General features: G+C 41.7%; 1 protein-coding gene across 2 annotated transcripts in view; it reads right to left on the bottom strand.

Moving 5' to 3' along the window:
• Positions 1 to 25,201, bottom strand: part of LOC105568982 — a 32,571-nt gene extending 7,370 nt beyond the window's left edge. Inside the window, exons 1-3 of one of the 2 annotated variants that reach the window (XM_012025087.1) lie at positions 24,765 to 25,201; positions 1,115 to 1,351; positions 331 to 443 (exon numbers count right to left, since the gene is read on the bottom strand). In XM_012025087.1, coding sequence (XP_011880477.1) covers positions 331 to 443; positions 1,115 to 1,351; positions 24,765 to 24,842 — 428 coding nt within the window. In that variant the 5' untranslated portion in view covers positions 24,843 to 25,201. The remainder of the gene's footprint in view (positions 1 to 330; positions 444 to 1,114; positions 1,352 to 24,764) is intronic. The other variant, XM_012025086.1, reaches the window with a different exon arrangement.
• Positions 25,202 to 25,570: the final 369 nt, after the last annotated feature.

Here is a 25,570-nt window from a genome sequence, read left to right on the forward strand (position 1 = left end):
TTAACCAGAAAATGAAAAACCGGACCTAAGAGAGAGGTAAATTAAAAGTTAAAAGTTACCGATAAAGTGTAACTAAATTCAGTTAAAAGTTAACAGTCTATAATGTAACTAAGTTAAGTTAAAATTATTGAACTTTTTAACTTTTTAACTGAACTTATATCTTTTTAACTAGACACTACCCAACCCTGATTACAGAGAATAATCGCAAAAATTGAAACTATTGCAATTAATTAAAAATTTGTTTGGGGTCATTTCTAAAATTATTAATCTACTACGACTTTCTATAGTTCGTGGATCATTAAATCATTGAATAACCGATCTCCAACTTACTTGGCATTTTTGAAACCCGCCTTTCCACACGTAATGACATAAAACTTGTCGTCCGCCAGCTCCAGCGTTTTGTGTATCCTAACAGCGATAGGAATGGACCGTTCTTCTGTGTGCTGTAAGATATATTGGCATGTTTAAATAAGTGATAAAATATTATAGTGTAATCCAGCACGCCGCTTAAAATAATTCATCATTTCCCGTTGAAAAACACTTATTCGGTCTCTGCGTAGTGTTCATGAATTTATGAGATCCTTTTGCAAACTCAATTACGTGTGTATGTGAAAATTTTATGTATGGGAAAGACTCCGAGTCTTCGGCCACAATGCGTTACACTTGCAGAACAAATATACCCGGGCGGAAAGAGAGGGATTCAAATGCAAATCGTAATCTCCATATATGATGGATTCTCACGTTATTCTCGAGGTGTCTTCAGTGGCTAGGTATGCAAATCAGCTTAACCTTCTCAAAACAATTAATTTTCTGGAACTTCTCATGGAAATAGACGCGAATACCAAGTTCTCCGCAGCTTCGCGAAACGTGCAAAACGTAAATGCCACCTTGGACAGCGGGATATCCTCTTCTTTTTTTACACGTGGCAAGCCGCTCGCGTGTGCAACGAACTGACTTCTCGAAATTATACTCGAGGCCCGTGGCACACATACCGTAGGATAAAATTGTCAAACGAATTATCCGCGAATCACAGAAGTAAACCGTGCGCTGGTTGTTGCGCTACGATTCCGTTGCCGTTGGCGCACCGCGATTTCCATAATCATAGCAGACTCACGTTGTTGACGAGGACTCCGCAGTACTCGGGACTGTCCTGCGACGCGAACAGATTGATACCCAGGGTAACGTGCGTGGTGCCATTGCCCGATACCATGCACTGCGGGGTACGATGGTCCCGAGCGTGGACCGCACCTACGAAACTCTGATTAAGATTGACGCGAATCGTCATGTAGCCGCCCTTACACGTCGCCGTGACCGTCGGCTGAAACTCCGTGTCCAATAATTGTCCGGCGACCTGCAATCAGAACGAGAACGGGAATTAGACCCAGCGCTCGGGGCTGCGAACAAGCGGAGGCAATTATCGCATTCTAGAGCGAGTGCGCTCCTCGTGGAATTTCCTCGACGCGTCCTCCGCGTTAACGATTCGCGCCTGAGAAACATCATCGCCGAGACCGCCTTTCTGCCTTCGTAAATATTCAAATCAGGGTCAGTACTGTGCCAACAGCGCGTCGGCTGACTCCGGCCGGTGATTGCCGGTCCATTCCCGATCACGGCCATAATTATAACGCCGATTGCGAAAGACGGTTCTCTCGGGTTGACAGTTAACCGGGTCTTAATGTGTCAACCTGGACGTAAAAATACATAGCGCCAACGAACTTGGTTCAACAGCCATACGCTCTCCGTTACGAGGGTAAAACCTGTCGGAATTCGCCGGTCATTTTTACCGTATCGCGAAATGCCATTTGCAACGAGGCGTTTAACCAGGCTCTTTCAGCTCGCCGTTCTTTTTTCCGCGAAACTCGCAAAAATACGCGAATTCCCCTTTACCTCGAATCGCTACATCGATCGCGACACGTAATGAGTGTCTGCATTCTTTGTAACGCTGCTCGCCAGGCTGTTTTCGCGTGGTATCGGGCCGTGCGAGACTCGAAGCGCTCTCAACCCCCGTTCACTATCCCGCTAAGGAGCACTCGACGAACGCAGGCCAATGATATTTCCTCGGGCCGGATCACCGACTTAATGTACGATGTAAACTTGGACCGGTCTGGGCGGTAGCTATCGGCCCACGCTAACTTTCAATTTCATGCGGCTGGACCGCTTTGTAACGCGGATAACGCGCGCTCGTACTGTCAGAGACGCGCTACGGGACGTATATCCGCGACACGATCTTGATATTAATCTCTGAATTGATATACATCGTCAAGTGGATGTAGATACGACTGTTACGACGCAATGAAAGTGACGACACTGCATTAATTTCACGACCAATTTTTCTGCTTATAATTAAAAGCGATCTGCCGTCGGTTATATCGCACACCTCGGACATCTCGGGATTATAAGTGCTCGACTGAAAGAAATCTTTCTTTTCTTGCGTCGCGTTCATATTTATGGAAGTGTTCGGCAACCGAAAGTTTTTCAATCGATTAGACTTCGAAGGTGTAAGTACACGTGTAATCAATTTTATTCATATTGAACAACTAAATGTTATCCTGTTCAAGTTAAGGAAAACTGTGTCGGAAAACTGATCGCCGATGAGCTGTAGTTTTCTATGAAAATTAACGTCAACGTTATTTCCTGTATTAAACGTACCCACTACAGCTAGCACAATTCCACCATCTCTAGCAACATCGCCCGGGGGGCCCCGAGAGCCAAGACAAAGATCCGCGTGTAAGCGTTCGGCAAGGACACGGCGAGTCCTAAATGCTCCGACGTTATTCGAGGAAGAGGCTCTCGCAACAGTCGTTAGTCTTTCGTTCGCGGGCGAACTGCTCGCCGAAGAAGAAAGGCGACTTAGCGGTCCTCGATTAGTGGCGGATGCTTTGTCTACGTGTGTGCGATGACAGGTATACGATAGCGAGCGGAGAGAGAATCGTGGTCGCCGTTGGGCAAGACCTTGCGAGCCATATCCTGTGGCGGTCCGCAACGTATGACATTATGCGCGTATAATTTAATAGCGTTCATTGTTGCTCATTGAACGCTCGCTCGTCTCGACGGAAATTGTACGACTGTTATGCGATATCGCGAAGCGCGCAGCGTTTGCGTAAAGAAGTATCTTTCATCTCTCGCGCATTAATGTCATGTACTGCTCAAGTGAGTATAAAAGGCTAATACGGTTGCAACGGATGGACCGGTGTACCGATGATTGCACTGGCGCAACACTGGGAAATAATGTAAATCTGGTGCTCCCAATATTGGTCTCCAATATTGTAAGACGCCTTCTCTTATTTAGCCAACGTGTCTATTTAGCAATATTGGTTTAATATTGATCGACTATTGATCGAGAAACCGCTAACCAAAATCTTGTACACCAATGCCCACTAATGACCGGTAAGCATTACTTTATCTTATTTTATCTTATTTTATCTTTATAATGCGGCAGCAAGGCCCAATGCCCAAACTAATGCCCCAAAAATGCCTAGTAATGCATAGTAATGCCCAGTAATGCCGCAAATCTGTACACCACAATGCCCTCGGCGGTTTCCCCCTCGATATTGACACAATATTAGACCAATATTCTTATTACATTGGTAAATATTGGCCAATGCATTTCCAATATAAATCTAATATTATACAATTATTATCGTGCAATATTTACGTTTATTCCATGGCTAACATCAGCTTTACGTCGTGGACAATATCGGCAACTGCATTCCCAATATAACCCAACATTGGACCAATATTTAGCCAATGCACCGTTCTACTAGGGAATGGACTATCACTGAAAACAGTGAATATTCGCCGATTCCCAGTTGTAAGTACAGAACTGAATTATTCAGTGTTACACGTAGAACTGTTTTCAGTGATAATGCACTAATTGACTTTTAGAGAGTGGATAATCATCATTATCACTACAGACTTGATTTATAAAAACGCGCGTACCGTGTACGTTCGTTGTTGCTTTAGAAATTCATTTTTAAGATAATCTCTACTTTCACTTCAGAGGGCAATTAAATCATATTACATCTTGGGCGAAAAAGAAATGTTACTTTGATAAGAATCGGAAAAGTAATACGTTGTAAGCGGGGCCAGGTTAAAGAAGTCTTCAACGTTTCGTGGCGTAGGATAAATATTTTGTAATCTACGATATCGTAATGGTTTAACTCTAGTAACGTCGTAGAGTAAAGTTGAGCGTTGGAAGTAAAATCTGAACTTGATATTACATTAACATCGATGTGGTAACGCTTCGAGAGCAACGGTAGCGTGAAACATGGTAGCGGTTAAAACGTACAGTGTATTCGCGTAGCTGGCGACTTTGCTATTGCATGACATTTAATCGGCAAAATGCAGGAATGCACGCTCTCGAACTTCCTGCAGTATCCGTATCACGAACAATAAACATTCGCTCGATGGTGAATAAATAATTTAGTGCAATAATGTGCATTATGCATGGTTACATAAAGTTATAGTCGATGCAACGGCGCGCCGCGGTCGGAAACATCAGTTCCGCCTGTTAAACTAGACTCTTATCTTCTCCATCTCTGAAGTATTCTATATTATAAATATCATGCATGCGCCAATTATTGTCCAGCGGCTAAACAGCTTAGCCTGGACACGCGGCAACCTTCCGTCGTTTAATCACCATCCGCGCCAGCGGCCTGTCATAAAAATGCGAGGCATGAATGAATAAGCTTGAAATAACTTAGGGAATGACATCATGTAATCGCAACGCGTACAATAGGAGAAGCACTAGTCGCTTACCAGCGGAGTCGGTCGGATAAAACGTGCACGCCGGATTCCACACGAAACTGGTCCGACAAAAATCGACGGCACGTGGAAATATCGCGAGGAATGCGAACGTCAGTGGCTCCCAATCTGTCGTTACAATTCATCACTCCGTTAACCCTTTCGTGACCATCGGGGCATATATAAGCCTCCCTTGCAAAATTTTAAAAAATTCAATGATCTTGCATGCATTCTGTTACTGAAAAAAAAAACATTATATCGATAAAAACTTAAACTCAAGAAGTTAATTCGGTCTCGAAAGGGTTAAAGTCGCAGGGATATTTTAGGGCCAACAATAATTCCAAGAGAGGAGGCAAAGAGAAATATCAGATTCGACGTGGAACGAAAGGAAACGAGAGAGAGAGAGAGAGAGAGAAAGGGGGGGAGGCAAGAGAAGTGCCTATGTAAAAATGTAGATTTTATTAATGAATTATTGCAAGCGTCGCGAGAGAGCGAAGGTACCAACGCTTTTAAGATACACCTAACGACACCGTGGCGGCCGATCGCGATAAGCGCAGTTATACAACGCAAACAACCACGAGGACGCGGGGAACTCGTTTGGAACAACAATTGCGATCGGGCTAGCAATTAATAATTCGCCGGGAGGGTTGTGCGCGAGCGCTATCGCGTATCGACGCCGCGCGTGCAATAAATTGATAACTTTTTCGCCGCGGCCTCTAATGCCCGCGCGCAAAAATTCACGCGTGGATAACGGCAATGCATCAAGATTTAATCCCGCCGCTCTCGTGGCCGCAATGTTTCAGCGCATTCCGAGCGCACACACCCAGTCCCGGGTGCGCGCAGAACCGCGCAGAACAGGAACAGCAGGATCGTTTCTCTCCTCGTCGGATTGGCAATCGCGGACTTTCGGCTGTCGGCGACGTGTCTTCCGATAAATAAGGGCCGAGACGCAACAGGATATGTAGGGGACAAGGAGAAAGATATAACGAGCGGGCGTTTGTGCCTCGGACAATTGGCATGTATTTGTAAATTTCAAGTACACCACGTTATACACATTTCAGTATTTCTCAGGAAATCACGGGTGCAATGAGTATCATTTAAAAAAGGAAAGTTGAACGAAAAAGAAGCATAAATGCAATCGGATTGATTTTATCGTTGGAGAATTTCATTATTCCATTAACCCTGGGGTCTCAATTATCATGCTTGACCTTATTAGTGGTAACAACAATAAGATAACCACTACAAGAGGCAATCAACCGGAGAACAGGTGCGAAGGATGAAACAAATGGATGCTGCGTGTCGGGAAGCGTAGAAGGCCCCGGTAATCCCGATAATACACAATCGGCTTGAAATAAATTATCAAGCGTAATAAATTGTAAAGCTAAACAAATATCTTGTCGCAATATTTTAATTTCGTACGGTGACATAAATCCCGTATTCTTGACACCCGTACAGAAACGCGTGCATAATACTCACAATCAGTACATAATATATAATAATCAGTACAGCCTTCGCAGAATACGAGTATGTTCATACATTTTTCTTACATTTCCCCTCGCGATGAGTATCGCTGCTAATAAAGATAACTTCAATAAAGTACGTTATCTCTTAATGAGCGCAGTTAATTACCATTAGAAATGTTGGCTAATCGAATACGATAAATCACGCTGCAACTCTAACGTATTGGCCTTTGCACTTGAAAAAAAATCACCTGGTAGCGCGTTTGAGCGGCTCGTTTGTACTTTCTTAATCTCCGACCGATTAACATTTTGTAGTAACTGAGTTCCATTTAAATTAGATTTGGTTGCTGATTAATAAATCTCACCTATTAATATCTTGTTAAAATTTGTTTCCTTTCAGCGTGGATTATGTTTCCCTAGCGTTCTAAAGGTCGTTCGCCTCTTAGCCGCTCATCCGGACCGAGGACTGGGTAATAGATTCAAGGATTCGCCTCGTAACTAACTGGCCGAGGGACAAGGATGAGATGTGGGACAATACATCGAAAATGCAGATAGTTATCACTGGTCACGTTTAGCATTGAGCCGATCGTGCTTATCGGGGGGGGGGGGCCTACGATTGTTTTACCCGCGACGTAACGAGAATGGCAAACGAAAGCCGCGTCGAATGGTATCGCGTGTGAGGCGCAGCACGTGTGAGGCGCGGTGCGAGCGAAGCTACAAAGGCACGAGGAAGTCACGTCCTCGTGGAACAATGCAGCCGCGTCACTCCCGCAAAACGCGAGAAATAGTATGGGTATCTACGTTACACAATTGTCTTCCCTGATTCAGCAAGATTCCTTGCAGCCGGCTATTAATAATTGTTTACGCGAGTCGTCCGTTCCTTCAACGTTGAAAGCTGTTCGATGCTCATTTGTTACAAGACGAGCAACAGGGTGCAATTACAGTCGAGGATCGTATTTTTTCCCAATTAAGCGCTATAGACATCGCGATTCGTGTCTATGAGGTTGACAAGAGGCCATGAAAAATTTTAATACCTGAGAAAAAGCTGCATATACGTTCTCAAAAGAGAGAGAGAGAGAGAGGGGGGGGGGATTTGTAATAAAGAGATGCCGTTATTTAAATTAGTGCGATCTAAGTATTTTTAACGAAATTATTAATAATAGTGTTTAACTGAAATTAATTGGCGTTATTAAAGTGAATTTGTATGGAAACATTCTCTCTGAAATTATTCCGCGAGCAAAATTATCTTGTCAATTTCGTTATTCTCTCGGCAACGTTGATTTATTATTTTATAAAAGTTATAATTACGCTCCACTCACGTATGACGGCCTATCCATATCTGAATTACTTACATAAATATAATTTCATGATTTGCGGAAAGCTCTACGTGAATCATTATTTCACATAGCCGCTACCAGTTCACGGGATAAAACGTGGTGATTTATCTGCTTGGTATATAGTGCTTTAATGTCATTCATATCTTTTCTCGCCGCGACTCGGAGCCCCGATCGTAAATAATTGCGCTATAGTAACGATCGTGTTATTCATTTTGCGCGTACTGCACACAGGTACGTTCTTCAATAATTGAGAGGGCAATTACTCGTGTCACGGTATACGCAGTTGAATGTCATTGTATCTCGTCGAATGCGCGAGGCACGATATATGCAACGCGTCGTCGGCACGAAAGAGCATTCTTCGCCCGGAGGCTGCGTGCCCGCCCTCGAATTATCTCGCGAAGAAAAAGGAAGCCGAAGTCAAAACGTATGTTATTGACCCTGGCTCGTTCGGGTTCCTTCGTCTAACCGCTCGTCTCGTCCTTTTTTAGCGCGCGGCCGCTGTAACCGAACCCTGCGGCATTTTTGCCAGAAGTGCATCGTTCACAGTGTATGCAATTTACGACCATCGCCATCTCGCCATCGCCATCGCCATCGCATCGTATCGCATCGCATCGCCAGCTCCGCGTTTCGAGTTTTACGGTTCGCCGCGTCCTTCGAAAAATACTTCTTTATGCAATAATGAGATAATTACGTTTGTTACGTTCGCACGAATACCTACGCGGGGTGTCTCGGCGGTCGCCCGCTTTCTCTCGACCGCGAAAACCGGCATTGCCCGAATAGAGAAGATACGTTTTACCGTTTAGGCATCGATGGTTCCCGAGTTATCCGCGTGTACAATTGTAATTTCTCCTTTAATTACATTTATAATATATTTTAAATCATTATCTTATTTATTGTAATAATTTACGATATATCATAAATTATATTCGACGTAATTTACTATTTACATATTTGATAAAATATTTGTAATATATTAAGTACTAAATATACGTAATTAAAGGAGAAATGTATATTGTAGTATATGTATATAATATTGTATATTTCTTTTCAAAGAAACGACTATATGCAGTTTATTGTCAAAGCCATTTGGAAATGCACGAGTAAATTAATACATAAGAGGAGCATTATGCTTTTGAATGGAGTAATTAAAAGAAGTTTAATTACGCAGCTCGATACGCATGGTGTTAGAAATTAATCGTACAAAATATAGTCCGAGGGTGTAATTAATAAGTGACGCATTATCAGATCATGTGCAGCGTGCGTTAATTAATTATTAAATTTCTGCAGTATCTGATGGGCTCGCGTTTCATCTCCTCCCACTTTTGCGGGGGCAATCTCTCGAAACCCGAAAGCGTGCAAGTGAAAGCGGGGTATTTACCAGGTCGCATTAAATCCATCTTTAAATTTATCCGCCGGAGAAAAAGTGGGCGAAGGAGAACATTGAAAAGCTCGCATTCGTAGCGGAGAAAATCATTTTCCACTTTCCGTCACGAGGAGATAGCTGCGGCGCCACCGGGGAATCGCGGGTGAAATGGACGCTTACCACACGAAAAGAATTCCCCTCCTCTAACTGTGCCGAGTCGCAGGCATTTTGAGAATTCTCCGTACATTGGAAATATTTACAATTTCTCAAGTCTCACTCTGCGTTACACTGTAAAAAGAACACTGTCTACTTGAAGTTCATTTTTCTTTAGTGCAAAAGCTAGAGATTTCTACTTACAGTACTTCGTAATATTGTATGGTTTGCTCATATAATTATATAGTTTACACAACTACCTGTTAGAAAACAAAATTTATACAAATTGCATTATACAATTATGCATATATAATATTTGTGTAAATCGTTATTAAATTTTATTAAGTTGACAAAGTAATTTATGCACAATATCCATACTTATACATCTAATACTATAATTGCCCACGCAATAATTAAATTTTAATGAGTCAATTAAGTAGATTAATCTGTATACTTTAAAATATACTGTGAATTACCCTTGCGGCGCAAAATGCCGTGAATTATCCTCGTGGCACAAAAATGCTGTAACATTCTTCTCTCCAGAGAGAGAACTTTAGAAGCCTGTTTCTCACTTATGATATAAAGGCGTCTGGACCTTTAATATAAAGGCCGTTCAATTAATAAACCAAGTTGCCAGAGATTAAACCGCCGTGAGTTGATTGCGCGACCGGCTCGGAAAGCGGGATAGCCGAACGATATCGTTTTGCGCGTTATCTCCGCTTATCGAAGATCTCTCGCGCGCTCGTAGAATGACGGCGCGCATCCGGAGAGCAGGAAATCCTACTTCGCGATGCTGCTCCTCGGCTCCTTTGTCCTCGCATTCCCGGCGCGCGTCATTTACGGCCGTATGTTTGCCCGACTTGATAATCTAAGAGGGAACGTATTAACCGAAACGTAACGACCGAGAAAGAAAATAATTTCTCAGCCCTGCGCGCGCTGCAATTTCGTAGACGCCCATAAATCTCACTCTTCCACGCGATATTTGCTTTTCGAGTGTAATGTAAATTATGCGTCGGGTCAAGGGTCGCGCCTGCCTACACGCGAAACATATTACAGGAGAGATGAAACAATGCGCGCGGTCTGAAAATAAAATGTTAAATAGGCGCAAATAACGAGCGCACACAACAGTTTAGAATTACATGATCTATATCACGGTAGAGGAGAGAATATAGCGTTATATGCAAAATAATATAAATAAAAAACCAGCAGGAAGCTAATATTTTAAACAAAGAAATGCTATATACCTAAAGTTTCGAAGACACTTTAGCCAGCGTAGACAGTTTGTTTACCCGAGTCGAAAGTTTGATACCATTTTGACACTTTTAAGGATAATTCACACCTTTGTTAGCTGACCTATACACCTACATAGATCAGCAATAACCTACTTTGATGAAATTATATTTTTGTACTTCTCCCTTGAATCTTTTAATTCTAAAACCTTACTTTAGCTCCTACTGAAAAGGACCTACTTTAATGCTAAATTGGTAAAAATAGAAATTTCCGACACTATCAGTTTTAAAGTAGGAGTCAATTGTGTACCTGCAGTTCGACCTCTTTTACTGTCTTAGGTCCTACTAGATAATAGAATTAAAGGTTCGACATAGGACCAAAATTTCGACTCGGGTAGACATCGTTAGGCGCAATAAAAGTCGGCCTATTGTCCGTGGAACAATAACGCGAAATGCGCACACGTTCCGCGACCATCGGACACCTGCGTGCGTGGTGCGCGAATGTGTCATTGAATGGCGAAAGTGAATCGCATTAAATTATTGCGATTATATATACGGAACGAGGATGGCAATGCTTATTACCTTCACCACCTGCGTCGAAATCGATAGAGGGATAGAATAATGCCCGGCGTTCGAGCAGGTGGATATTACGGTCCTGCGGGCGCGCGCAAACGTTCTCCGCAGTATACTTATCTACTTAGAGTATTTATTATTCCCGCGACTGGAATTTTCATTGTAGCAACATTGAAACGAACCGCCCGTGCACCGAGACCGCGCCGTGATAGATTCAGATACGCTCGAACGGCCGACATAGCTACATAGCTCGCGTGTACTTCTGGGAACAACATAATTTAAGAACAAATCGTTTCCCTCCCGAGTCGATTTTACAGTCCCGTAAGGAATGGTAAAGAGCGCAATGCTCCGGTAGCAACGTGTTTGCATAATGGCACAAGAATAGATACTGCTTTACAGTTATTCTATCACAAATCTCCCGTGTTGCTGAATCCACTGGAAAAGTGTGGTTTTAATTCGACCGATTTAACGCCGCTAACTTTCCTAGGCTTTCGTCTAATGCGGATCTTTCTACTTGTTCTTAAAAATTATATACGAGGGAGAAATCGCTGACCAAAATCTTGTACGCCAATGCCCACTAATGCCCAAAAAATGCCTGGGCATTTTTTAATTATGCTTTTATATTTTTAACAAATTTGACAGGTTTCCTTGATTAACTTGTATCGACAGATTAAATCGTATTAATTCGGTAGCCGCGCGAAAAATATGACTTGTCTCACGTCCAGATACGATTGTCGTGTATCAGGAATTGACACTGATAATTCACGAACAAGCAAGGAGCGTGCATGTCGTGACAATCGCACTACGCACGCGGCAAGTGAGACGTCGATTCGCCATGTATCGTTTCGACATATTGATCAGAAAGATTGGCCAAAAAGATATTTTTTACATATTTTTGCACTTTGCCGAAAAAATAAGAAAGAAGATGACGAAAAGATTTTTATGTCTTTCCGTAAAACAAAAAAAAAATTTTTTAGTCGATTTTTCGTTTTACCGAAAGGCGACTTTCAACTTCCTAAAAATGTCGACTTTCAGTCTATAGTTAAAGTCGATAGTAAATCATCCTATAAATAGTTGACTAAATGTCTTAATGACTTAATGTCTTAAATGACTTAAAAAATTGACTTACATATTTTTGCACTTCAAGGTGACTAAAAAATATCGACTCTCAGCCGGCAAGCAGTCATTTGTCCAATGTGGGACCTTATCGCCAAAAATGGAAATTATCTTGCTACCACGATTGTAGTAACGTCAACGGTACGCAAATTGCCGCGCACAAATAAAGGAGCGACCCTGGAATTTCGCTCTTGTGCAATCGTTTCTTTAACGGGACGCTCTTGCGCGTCGAAAAAGATGGCCTGTACGCATGCGAGCCTTTCCATTCATGGCGTGTTACGACCGCAGCCACGTAGACCTCACGGAGAAAAGTGAAAGTACGATGTTAAAGAAAAAAAAAACAAGAGAAGCCGACAGTCTCATCGAGATGATTTTACTACCATCAATGTGCTCATTTCGACATCTTTTATGTAAACCCCGGAGTCCTGCCTTTCCCTTCTCCAATTGCAGTACAATAATGGCAACGCGATGATAGTTTAACGTGCTTAAATAGTAAAATGAGAAAGTAGTGGAGTGTTTATTGAACTGTCCAGTGTACTTGGACAATCGCCGCTAAAATTGCAATATTACTGTTGCAAAGCGCAAGTAGGTGCAAAGTCAAGATTTTTCTTATTTTCAACATTAATGCCATAAATCACGAGGGAAGGTCAGCTCTTTCGTTGTTCGTAAAGCAGCTCCTATTCTTCTCGTATTCAGGAGCGACAATGGTTCTTCCCAGGCAGACTCTTAACCCGTCTGGTCCTCCTGATGCGCGAGCCTCTCTTCCTTTGTGGTCTCGCTACAACGCCTCAGCTTCCAGATAGGATTCATACACGCCCGCGATTTTACGACAATGCCATTTCGTGCGCACGGCACGCATCCCCCCCCGTATACGGCGTCTCCTGTGCGTGTGCGTTCGCGCACAGCGTAAAGAACGTTTCAATAATTTTGCCTCGCCATCACTGGTATACGTGAGCCTGCCACGCGGATATGCGCAACATTGTCGTGAGACGTCGGACAATATCCTTCGCGGAAACAACTGTGCAAGTTGTACCTAAAATAATGATCGAAATTTTCAAGCGTATTGTGTTGGATAATCCGGTATCCCGTGAGTCTTCAAATTGTAAGTTTCTTTAGGCTATCAATATTTCTTTGTGTGCCGATTTCAATAACTTCTGGTTTTAAAAAACCTCGATTTTTTTCTCATATTTCAAGCCGTCAGATTTAAAAATCTCAGTATTTATGGAATTCTAATTAATGATGCCTCCTTCAGTGCAAAAGATAAATATGCAGCACCTTAAAATTTGGGTATAATTGTGTGCTTTTATAAGAAGAGGTTTGTTTGTTGCGCATACATATGATAATTTTATGTTTAAAAAAATATTGCTTAAATTTCTTGAGTATCTTATGTATTGTACTTCAATAGCTTCCACGAGAGAGAGGGGGAGAGAGAACTACTTAGTGGAAATTCATGTAACAATGGTATCACGTTTCGCACTTTTACAATCATCGGCGCGTCTCGGAACTAATCGAAAAGAAATCGTTACAATCTTCCCGAGTACGTGCGTCACGCTGACATTTTGTGTGTCTGCGGAACATTTTTCTCGCCGTTAAAGAGTCGGACAGTGCGCGCCGTTAAGGGTTAACGCTCTCCTTTTGCGGTCTCGGCCTTAACTTTCGCGCACGCTCGCGCGTTTACGACAACGCTATCTCTAGCGCGGTGCGGCGCAGCGCGGAGCGTGAATAACGCTTCGACAATTTCGTCTCGACATCCCGCCCGCGGCCGAACCGCGGATATAAATCACGATCTCCACTGACATACCTGATTTGCCGACTGCCATAGGCATATACACCGGGTATAAGCTCTGTATAGATCATACGATGTCAAGTGTTTAACCCTCCCGTAGCGAGCCATGAATTGTCAGCAGACCAAGGACGAAGGAGGTCTTCTTCAGCTAAACCCGCCACTAATCCTCCGCTTCGGTTACTATCGCGGGTGCTTTACAGCACTATGTCGATTAAATGCCGTGGAGATGTCTGTCCACGTTGTGCAAAGTAGCATATATTAAGAGCTTATGTTACCGGTAATGTTTGAAGATAAAACGACCTCCAATAAAATATAGATTTGATAAGAAGCAATATTTACATTTACAGAAGAATTCGAACGACTCGCATTGTTACAAAGTGTCGCGTCAGCTCGAAAGAGAGAAGAGTTTCGTGTAATGAAGAAAAAGAGAGAGAGATCGATGACACAATTCCCGTCGATAAACGAGAAAATTAGTTTTTTCAATCGTTTAATTAACCAATGTCACTCGAGATTGTAAATCTATTTCAAGGTTTCGCAAGAGAAAGATAACTTTTGAAAGAGTTTAGGACTTTAGGAGAAAGACTGAAACAGGTCGAATAAACGGAATCTCACGTTGTTATTATTTCGCGCAAGTTCACACCTTTTTCAAAGCAATCGCTTTTTACCGCACGCCCGTAGGAGAGGAGAGGAGGCGCATCGAGTGTGGTACCATACTTCAATAGCGTGTTCACGCGGTGGTAGACCCGTTTTTGCTCGGACGATACCGTCATGCGTAAATGCGTAAATTGTGCGGCACGTGTGATAGACCTCACGCGCCCTACATGCATTCATAATCACGGTATTCAGTGCTATTCTTCTCGAAATTACACACTTCCCCCCCGTGGGAGAGTTAATCGCGATCGATCTTTTATTCGCGCGACTTTTAACGCCGCGATCCCGTTCGCCTACATGAATACCGTAATTCCACCAACTCCCCGGCCGGTCCAAAGCTGCAAAGTGCACGTTAGCAATAATCGCCGCCGATCATTTACTTTTAACACGTCTTAAATCTGTAATAAATATGTATTCGCCATGTAAATTATGGGCATTAGTATTCATTAAATAAATCGTTTTCTTCATCTATATTGTAATGATATAGACGTAACGCGGGAAAGTATATAGAGTCCAGGTGCTGAACCAGTATTCGTTACTACTTAACAAGTGCCTGCTAAGATCGTGAGGATTTTCGAGAGGTTCGATCGCCGATACGATATCTCGAGTTTTCGAGCGTTCGCACCGTAAGCGAGGTACATTCTCGTTTCCACGAGTCATGCAATGACAAAGTTGCATTATTATTTATTGCACGCGTGTTCGCCAACCGGCAACATTTATCACGGTCTACATAGCGAGCAATCGATAGGAAGAAAAACGAACGGTGCGCTTTGTTGGTTTTTTCTAATTGCCATGCGGGTGGCACGTTGCATTTCGCCGATACCCCCGTTCTCGCTTTCGTTAACGGGTTTTAGGTAACATCTTGATAATACATGAAAAAGCCATGAAAGCGCGGTGAAATTGCGTCGCATTGTGTGTGCGCGCGCGTACGCTACGATCGCGCGTAGCACGAAACGCGCGGTCGAAACGCGCGGCGGCGTCATCATTAGCGCGGCGTTTCCGTTTGCTCTGATACAGAACTCGTAACATCGCTGAAGCGATGCGTAATTCCCAGTAGCACTCCGGATTTTTCCGACGCGGATCGAGTAACGCTACACGCGTTCGCCGAGCGAGACCAGCATTCTTACGGTTGCATTCCTCCATTTTTTTTTCCTCTCGCCAGGAACCTCTCGCCTCGCTGATTCCGAAATCTCGCGAGAAGAAGCGGTCATATCAATCTCCATCGTACGGAATTTCTACCATTTACTCCCCTCCCAACGCCCGCTCGTTCGTAATTAACTTTCATCAAGCATCGCTCTGGATACGTTTACATGATAGAGAAAATGCATGTGTTATGCACTTTAACAAAATTACATGTAACGTTATTTATTTTAAAATTATTACAATTATTATACTGGTACCATCTCTTAAACGTACATATAGATATTTACATACGTCAATAAATTTAGGTAAAACTGGTAAAATTAAGTACAACGTAGATAAAACTATTACCTTATATAATAAGTAAACTGCTTGCTTTTAACTGCGTAAATTTTACAATTTTTTGTAACTTTTCATCATGCATAAACAAGTATTTGCACAACAAAGAGTAAAAAAATTGTAAAAAGTAAATAATTTATATATTAGTGTAATCGCTACACATATTATGTGTGTAATTTTACATACGTGTTTTACAAAGTGATGTTACAAAGAAATTTGTACGTACTGCGCTCTTATAAAAGTAAAAACAAAAAGTATTCATATAAAAATTAATTATATCTTACGAAGGGGTACTACGCGCTGCTCTTTAACGATTTCGATAAAACTTGCAGCTTATAACTCAGCTTTAAAAGCCCATTCAGAACAACGGCTTTATTGATTAGATAGGATCTTTTATCATTACTTGCAAATTTTATCGAAATCGAAGAGCAGCGCGTAGTATCCTTGTAAGACTACAATTATAAAAATCTTTTATAATAAATATTCCGATTTATATTTGACGTTTGTTTTTCATTATTATTTGTTGCTTATGTTTACGTAGTAATAATTTTTTCAAGATTTAGTCATTAATTCAGTGCTTTCTAACATATGTTTTTTCTTGCAGAAATTATTTATTTTGCTTTAATCATGACACATATAAAGTTGACTCATATTTTCATTTAATTTTAATTAGTAAAAATTTTCACTTTTAGCATAAAAAGGTAGCATCGTACGCAAGTGTCGTAAATGCAAATTTCTCCGAATGCACTTTGCATCGACGTAACGGAATCGGCAATGACTGTTAAGACTGGAATTTGTGCAGGCGGGTCGAGTTTGGAATATAATTAAATGATTAGTCAGCTGGCTGCGGTTAATTTCTGCACGTAAGAACCGCCTAGCGCTGAGACAGTCCACGATTCCAGGTACATTCGCGTCATCACACGATGGCTGCATACACAAATCACGTAACGCAATGCTTGATGAGCCGCAAGAATGGGCAGCTATTTTCTGATCCCGTAACTTTTGCCTCGTGCATCGTTTGGTCCTCCAAAAATACGCACTTAACGCCATTATGAGTACAGTTTCTTTCCAGGGGCTCGATTCTTGAATTCATTCGAAGAAGAAGCGTATGCGAAAATTCTGCTCTTACAGAAAAGTTGCAAGTCGATTGGCTACTCGCATATTTTTTAACCAGACGACTTTCAACTTTTCTGTGAGGATAGAATTTTCGCATACGTTGCTCTTTCGAATTAATTCAAGAATCTAACCCCAGAATGCTTCTAATCACTGAATCTCAAATAAATAACGTACAAAAATATGTTGCACGTGTGGCATATTTCATTATCAATTTATTTTTACCTATTTACAAAATATTTTTCTCGCATTATGCAAAAAAGTGCAATCCCATTACTGATAGAAAACGCGTATCATAAATTCATCGAACATTTTTTAACATTTCGCAGCTGTAAATTTATGTTTCCGTAAAACTGATGAAATATCATTGGATGCAAAAGAGACGCTGCGACTTAAAAATCTCGTGGGCCCTCGGTCGACTCCAAGACTTTCTCGACTGTTGAAGCTCGCGGGCTTCACGTGGCGCCGATATGAGCGCGGTCCGATCGGCGTCGTCGTGTTTACGGGAATAAACCGGCGAGTTTACTCGTCTCATCTCGGAGACCAGCGCGGGAACGCTGAAATCGGACGGGGTGATATTTTACAGTTTTGTCTCGCGACGCGGTGCTCTCGCTATCGATTCCCGATATATCGCGACCGTGCCTGCAACGGCCGATCGGCCGGGATATTACATACCCGCTTGCACTTTCGCAACCTTAAAGAAAAGACTTATTATCCTGCGGCGGACGTAGGCTGCGGCCGCACTGCGCGGCGTAGGCAGAACTATCTGGTCCGTATATAGTCGTTCTCCGAAAATGGACACGGCGGAGATCGGGAGAGAGGCGCGCGTAGTGTTTCTTTGATCGTCGCCAGTTGGCGAACACCGATCGAGCGCGATTCTATCATCACGCGCGTGGGTGATTTCCGATATCATCCTGATATTACATATTTCGCGGTCTCCTTTGCGTATAAATTCAGTTTCATCATCCAGAGTTCTTCCACAAGTTTCAATGGAGTCGAGCGAGGTTTATCTCTAAAAATCAATCAGTGAATACGATTTTCAGCGGTACACTTGTAACTGCAAATCAGTGACTATTCAGTTTTCAGCGATAATCCACTGATTGACTCTTAGAGAGTTCATTTCTTCATTCTACTTTGTTGCGTACCGATGTACAAGCTTTGTGCAATCAGAAAGAAATTAATTATTGCAGAATTGACGCCTTTAATAATAATTTTTGTTTATCTTCTGTACGAATGTTTCTACACGGAGAGAATTTCTTCTTCGAATTTATCCTGAAAATCATGTGATCGTGAGACAACGTAGCATTTTGAACAACTTTATGAGAGTCTTTTGGAAAGTTTATCATACATTTTATATTAGTAAAATAATTACTAGTGAAATGTATGGTAAAATTTCACAAAACTCTTGCAAGATTCTTCAAAATGCCGTGTTGTCCCACGATTACAATATATTCGGGATAAATTTTAAAGGAAAATTCTCTCCGTGTTTACTAAGTTAAACGGATTAGCAATTTACACTTACATTTGTCTGGTTGAATAGGGAATAATTCCTACCGCGGCTTCTCGTTAATACCTTACGCAGCAGAGAAATCGGTTCGGTAAAGACGCTGTAAAGATTTCCATTAAGCAAACGTAAGAGCGAGCTGCAGAGTCCACAGTAATATACGCGAAGCGATTCGACTCGAATGGAAACGAGAGTATCCGGCGTACGGAAAGTCGCTATTTGTGATCGCAGCTTTGCGGTATTTTACCATATGTTTAGCACGGCACGGCCGTTGTGATAAAGACACTTTATTTTATGTTTTGCGGCTACAGTCCGTGCCGATTTACGACATTATGTTCCACGTTGAATAGATTGTAACTTAAGGTACCTCTCCGATCGCCGGACATATTTACACATCGCCGTGGTGGATTTAATGAGTGGACTACCGACAGTAAATTCCGCGACGCGATAAAATAAAGCGGGACGAGATACGCTAATGTTGGCTAAACGTAGTTTTAGTATCGCGCCACGCAGCGTATGTTCGAACATGTCAATCGGCATTTGCAAAACAGTTTTAAAGACCGCCCGGAGTAACATCCGCACTGAGCGGATACCGTATCAATCCTTTCGCTGTCGAAAGAGTTTTTTTTTTAACATTGTCGAAAACCACGGGAACAATCGTTAGCCTCCCTCCGTATCTTGTTGTACAAGAGCATTCGCGGCGAGGGAAAATTATCCAAGAGAGAAATGATCTCGCCATTCACGAGAAAAGTAGCAAACGTGGCTATTTATAGCTGTGATTTATTGGCTACCGGAGTGGCAGTAATTTACGAATGAGCGGTAAGTGAGGGAGAATTTCTCGAAATAATCGCGTTTTATCCGATGATTTAGTATCATCTCGTAAAATATTGAGGACGGACGCGCGGTGCGCGTTTAAGGCTCTCGCAATCGCGTGCGTTACAAGGCCGCAGGACGCAGGGAAAGATTTTCTATGCGTGATCGATGCGCACGGGGGACACGGCGGTGCGAGTGTGTGATGGCGAAACCGCAGGCATGTGCAAGGCGAGCATGAATTAAATAATCTAGGTTGATTTTACCTTGCACGCGTCGTGCCGATGCGGCGTCATTGAGGGGCCACGTTTATGACTAGATCATCCGACGTTGCTCACGCACGTCAAGAGCCACGTTATATCTCGCTCACGTGATACAAGAATGAAGCTAAAATAACCGCCGCAACGTAGCAATTCTACAATGTCAAAGATCAGACGCTCCGGTACTAGCTCGGAACTGACGACGGCAATGTAGATGCCAGCGGCAGCCAGCAGTGTTCTTGTGCAGCGATTCTTGCTTGCGGATGAAAGCAGATATAAAAAACAATTCCAATTGATTGCGATAAAACGTGAATATTAATAATACATAATGTTTATAATAACCTTAGTAGCACAGTGCATTGGCCGATATTGTCTAACGTAAAACCAATATTGGAATGTACGTAAATATTGCGCGATAATAATTATATAATATTAGATTTATATTGGAAGTGCGTTGGCCAATATTTAATAACATAATAAGAATATTGGTCTAATATTGTATCAATAGTATACCAATACTGCAAAATAAACATATTGGCTAGATAAAAGAAGGCGTCCATCTTACAGCGAGGGGGAAACCGCTGACTAAAATCTTGTACACCAATGTCCACTAATGCCCGGTGGGCATTACTTTATCTTATTATTTTATTTTATCTTTATAATGCTCCAGCAAGGCCTAATGTCCAAAAATGCCTAGTAATGCTTAGTAGTGCCAAGTAATGCCGTAAATCTGTACACCACAATGCCCTCAGCGGTTTCCCCCTCGTCTTATAGTACTGGACCAATATGGAGAACACTAGATTTACATTATTTCCCAATATTGCGCCAACATATTGTGGTAGTAGGGAAGTAACGTTTTCACATATATTTCTACAAATCTCTTCTAACCATTTTTCACCTCGACTCTACCTCGAATCGGTGAAAATACGGAAGGAATGCAACTGGTACTTGTACATAACATTTCTCTCTTGATAAATTGCGACATAACATCTCTCTAATTTATTGGTTATGCGCAAAATTATGTATAAGCCGTCACAAATTCTTTCCACCCACAGTCTTATTTACAATCAATAGCGTGGAGAATGATGCGAGTTAACATAATGCACCATTGAGCGCTTGTGAAGAATACTTCTTTCGTTTTCTCCGACGTGACGCAGTCAGGACTTATGTAAGACGACGCTAAAGTGTACACGTACGCATACGTGTGTGGCCAGTTATGCAATGGTCCGAATTTATCACTTTCTCGCGACGCTTATATAGGACGCACTATCTTGCCGTGGTGCCATAGGGGACCTCATAAATATTAATACGGTAGCGTACAAGAACGCAGCGCGCTATGCGGAGTAAGGCCGCGCGCTCAATAAGGCCGCCTACTATCGAGGACCAGACGTAATGTCCTCGGGCTGTTCGCGGGGACACAGGTCGGAGAAGGAAAAGTTGGCACAAAAACTCGCGTACACGTATTCTCAATTAATTCGCGAGCGCGTTTCTTAAGATGCACCCCTTGCAATTAAAATTCTCGAATCCGCGGGCGACGAGCCTCCGTTTTACCAGCGCAAAAGTAGCCGCGGTGGATATCTCGCATACATTGTTGATTGTTGCGATACAAACTCAATTATTATTTCCGATCTTTATTTCTCGTCGTAGAGTTTACATCGGGAAAGAAAGATTAAGTCGGCTAAATCGTCTACTGAATTGTGCGGAAACGTTAATTAAATGCACAATTAGAAAAGGAATTTTTTAAATTTATCCCTCACATAAAATGGCATGTAAAGAGAGGATGAAAAGGAATATAAATTGACTATGGTTACTGCTAAGGGGAATACGAAGCATACATTTGCCAAAGTAAAATCAGCCAATTAACAGATTCTCAGATTTGTTCGTTTCATGGTTCGTTTCGAGACGACTCCAGCTTATTAGCCTAATTTGCACGTTGCCCGGTGGAAATATTAAATTCGTTGCCTCGGTCAAAACACGCTGCGAATTGCGCAGGCGAAATAAACGCGCAGTAAACGTGCAGCATTACAACGTACATTTGTTTCCTTTCCGTTTGAGCGAAGTGGAATCTCGGGATGGTCGCGCGCTAGTCTGAAACGAGGGTTAAGATCTATTAAAGGTCGCAACGTTAGTGATAACAAATGGTAATCAGTGGGATGCGCGATAAACAATGCGGATACCGCCCATGAAGCGGGAGCGGCTTCTCGTTAATTAGATTTTTTTATTAACTATATAAAGCTCGGGACCGGCGCGCGGCGCGCTGGGGCAGGTGGTCACTCTCGCACGTGTTGTACGCCTGTGCGCACGCACACGCGCTTACGTGCACACGGATCCAGTGCATTCCTCCTTGTAATAGGCGGGCCCCCAGGTCTGGAACTTTTCGTCCCGCGATACGTTTCGGAACGAGCGAAAGAACGACGCGGAGCGTTAACCTTTCGACGCGTTCGATTGATGGCCAAGTGATTTACTCTCAACTTGGCAAAGATGAGGAAACGATCTTCAAACTACGTAATTGTAAAAAACATTTCATATACATATGCATGTATAAAATAAGTACGGGCTAATATAAATGCGTGGCGTAGAGTGCGAGTTTTTAATTTTTCTAAATTTTGTTTTTTTTTTCTCTCTGGTCCATGGTATTTTTAATTATTCTGCGACTTATAGCCGAAGAAATTGATAAAGCATAATGCGTTCTTGTTCCAACATATAAAAATATATATTCTCAAGGATTTACGTGTCGGGCAAATTTTCGCGTGCTCGTAAAATCGCGACTGAAGGACTCCGGCCGCTTTCGAGCAATAGCAACTTTCACGTTATCGCGATTTTTCTTGTCGCGATATTTTTGTTGCACGACGATGAAATCGAGAAACTAGTTTGCATCCATTACTGTGGCCTGTTCAGCCGCCTTAAGAAACGGCATGTAGCTCCGCCGTTCGAAAAGATGAGAAAAACTCATCTATTTTAATGCAAATTGTTCCCTTCGCTCGTACAAGTCTCAGCGAATGAAACTCTTCATCAGAAAGTGTCAATGGAGTATAAAAAACGGGAAACGGAAAGATGCAATAAATAACGGATAATGGAAAATGAATTTACGTTAAAATAGCTGCAGCGTATAATACGTATTATTCGGCTACTTCCGTAATAATCAACTCATATATAACGCACTCTTATAAAGATTGCGGGAAGCAATTAGCAGTCTGCTAATGCCGTATGTAATAAGTTAGAGATGGCACGGCCATAAATATATACATTAAGCACAGAGATTCGTTTGCGATATAATCGCACGTGATAGAAATCGCCGAAGAACGTGACATCCGTAAGTAGTTACGGATATTTAATTCGTGATATCTCTCTCTCTCTCTCTCTCTCTCTCTCTCTCTCTCTCTCTCTTTCTCTCTCCTTTTTATCTGCTAAATACATAAAAATTTGTAAGATAATAAAATATTCTTAGGTATTTCTAATATAAATATTTAATTTCGGTACGCCTTCCTTCATTCTTGATCAGCTCTATGATCGAAATAAGGCCATAGATGTACTGTATATTCCAAAACGTAAGAAAAGAAATACTTAAATATATGTATACACTTAAATAATTTATTACAATATATTTACTATAATTATACTATAATTATAATATAATATACACGTATAATTATAATTATAATATATTTATTACGATATATAATTATCATTTTTATATACATATCAAGTATCTTAAATGCTAATATAATTTTCGTTTCTTTTTATCGTAATGTATGTCTACAGTTTACGAATAATATATGCATCTGCACGAAAAATATAAATTGATTTTGCATATTCATTACTGATATATCGCGGTTGCATGTAATTTGAGTCCGCATGGCACAGCGTTGTAGAATGCCGTTTTTTGTTTTATGATTTATGTATTTATGATTTTCTTTCACGTTCTATGTCGCGTTGAGCATTATGCATATATTAGCAAAGCGAGCAAACAAGAGGGAGATAAATAACAAGACAGTACGAACTTATCAAATTATGAAATAATTTTTTAATTACTCTCCAGGTTTTCTTTTTTAATTTGATCACACGATATTTTATCATTATATTATTCCGTTTCGTTTAAGTATTATAATCAAGAGAGGTGTTTATCTTCGTCAACGATTAATTAGTATGTAAGCGCTGAGAACATTGCTTATCTTTCAGTTATTAAACACGCACTTCTTATTTGAATGCTTGATATTTGTCGCTCTCTAATTTTATATTATTAATATATTATGAAATAAAATTTTCATTACTCAAGAAACTAGGATAACAATTTTCCTTTAAATAAAATATTTATATAGACACTAAATCTCAAAAGATTTATTGCAATTTTTTCATTTGTAAACGTTTTGTATAACTTACAATTAATTTTTTTAGTAAAGGGACATGAGTATAATATTTATATTATGAATAGTCAAATGTGAAAACAAAGTCTCTGCAAAAACTCTTTAGTTAACTTTCATTCAATCATATTTGAAGAAAAAACTCAATTTAAATATAAAATAATAAAAATACATAACAATATCATGAATAAAATTATAGGAAAAACCAACTTTAAATTAGTTAAAGATATTGAGAAAGAAAAAAGGGAGGAAAAGACCTTAAAATAGCCCAGCTTCAGGAATCCGGATGCTTGAATGACAGTAATCATTCCGGCAGATCAAACTTCGCGGTCATGTCATAATACATATCCTGAGTACTGAACACTTCACGCGGTCGAGATGTTATCGAAAAAAGTACTAGCTACGTCTTAATTTTTTATAATTAAGAAATTAAGACCAAAAAATGAGATAAGGTATATCAAATTATTATTATTAGGTATATGGGAGACGCGAAAGAGAAGTACTTAATTTGTGATATTATTTATTTTCTCACATGGTCATCGCATGGTTTTAAAATTATTTTTAATAATGTATAATTATATATTATTTTTTACAGAAACGTATACATTCTGTAAAAAAAGATTTCATCTACGATTTCCGTAAAATATTGAAGCATTGGAGCAGATGTGACAAGGTCGTTTTTTGGTACGGCCTAGAGTCGACGCAGCTAGGTTTCCCGCGGAATTGTTTGACGGCGCATCCGCGTGCAGACACGCGGTTTCCGGCACGTTCGATGGCGCGTTTGAAACAGCGGAATTCTCATCTCGGAACAACAGTTCCTTGTACTTACCTGGCGGATATCGAACGCCACCAGGAGCCAGCAGCACATCGCCGCCGTCGACAGCAACCTCCTCATCGCGACGGTCATTTTGCAGGATGACCCCCGCCCGCGTGTACTGACTGCGTCGCAGAGCGTGTCGCACTCACCGAAGGACCTGCCGAAGGCCAGTCTCTCACGTCACATTTTCCTCGTTCTCCGAGAAGAGTCTCATCGTATCCGCCGAGGTACCGTGACGCGATCAGCACGCTTCGCGAGGTGACCACGAGACGTGCCACGAGGCCGTTCTCCTCTCGCACGCACGCCCTTGCTTGACGCGTTGGTACCGCGAAGTACTCTCGGAAATCGGCTGAGAAAGTCGGCACCGCCGCGACGAGGAAGATCGCTGGCGGATGTTAGACTGGCGCAATAATGACTGCGCTCGCCGAGCTACTCCGAGGGACGCTCAGATGTTTGGCTTTATGGAGGGGATGGAGGCGGCTGTAGTGGCCATTCCCTCTTCATCCAACCTGCTATATACGCGATGCGGGCATTCATGTCTCCGGGATTCAGTGTAGCTGCTGAATGGTTGCTGGTACAGTCGTAAGAGGACGGTACGGAGCAAGCAAGTGGTTGGCAACCGCGGTCTCTGATGTATCAGCGAGGCGCCCGAGCTTCCTGCAGGTGCATGTTAGGTCTAGCATCTTGTTGAGTTAGTATTGCCGGCAGCAACAGCAGCAAACAATAAAAGTACTTTTAGATAATTATTTGAAAATCTAATTGTCAAAATAATTAAGTAACATCGTATAAGTGCTAATAGACATCCCTTATACACAAAT

The sequence above is a fragment of the Vollenhovia emeryi genome, unplaced genomic scaffold (assembly GCF_000949405.1).
Source record: "Vollenhovia emeryi isolate VEMERY1.0 unplaced genomic scaffold, V.emery_V1.0 DF939126.1, whole genome shotgun sequence".
Taxonomy (NCBI): Eukaryota; Metazoa; Arthropoda; class Insecta; order Hymenoptera; family Formicidae; genus Vollenhovia; species Vollenhovia emeryi.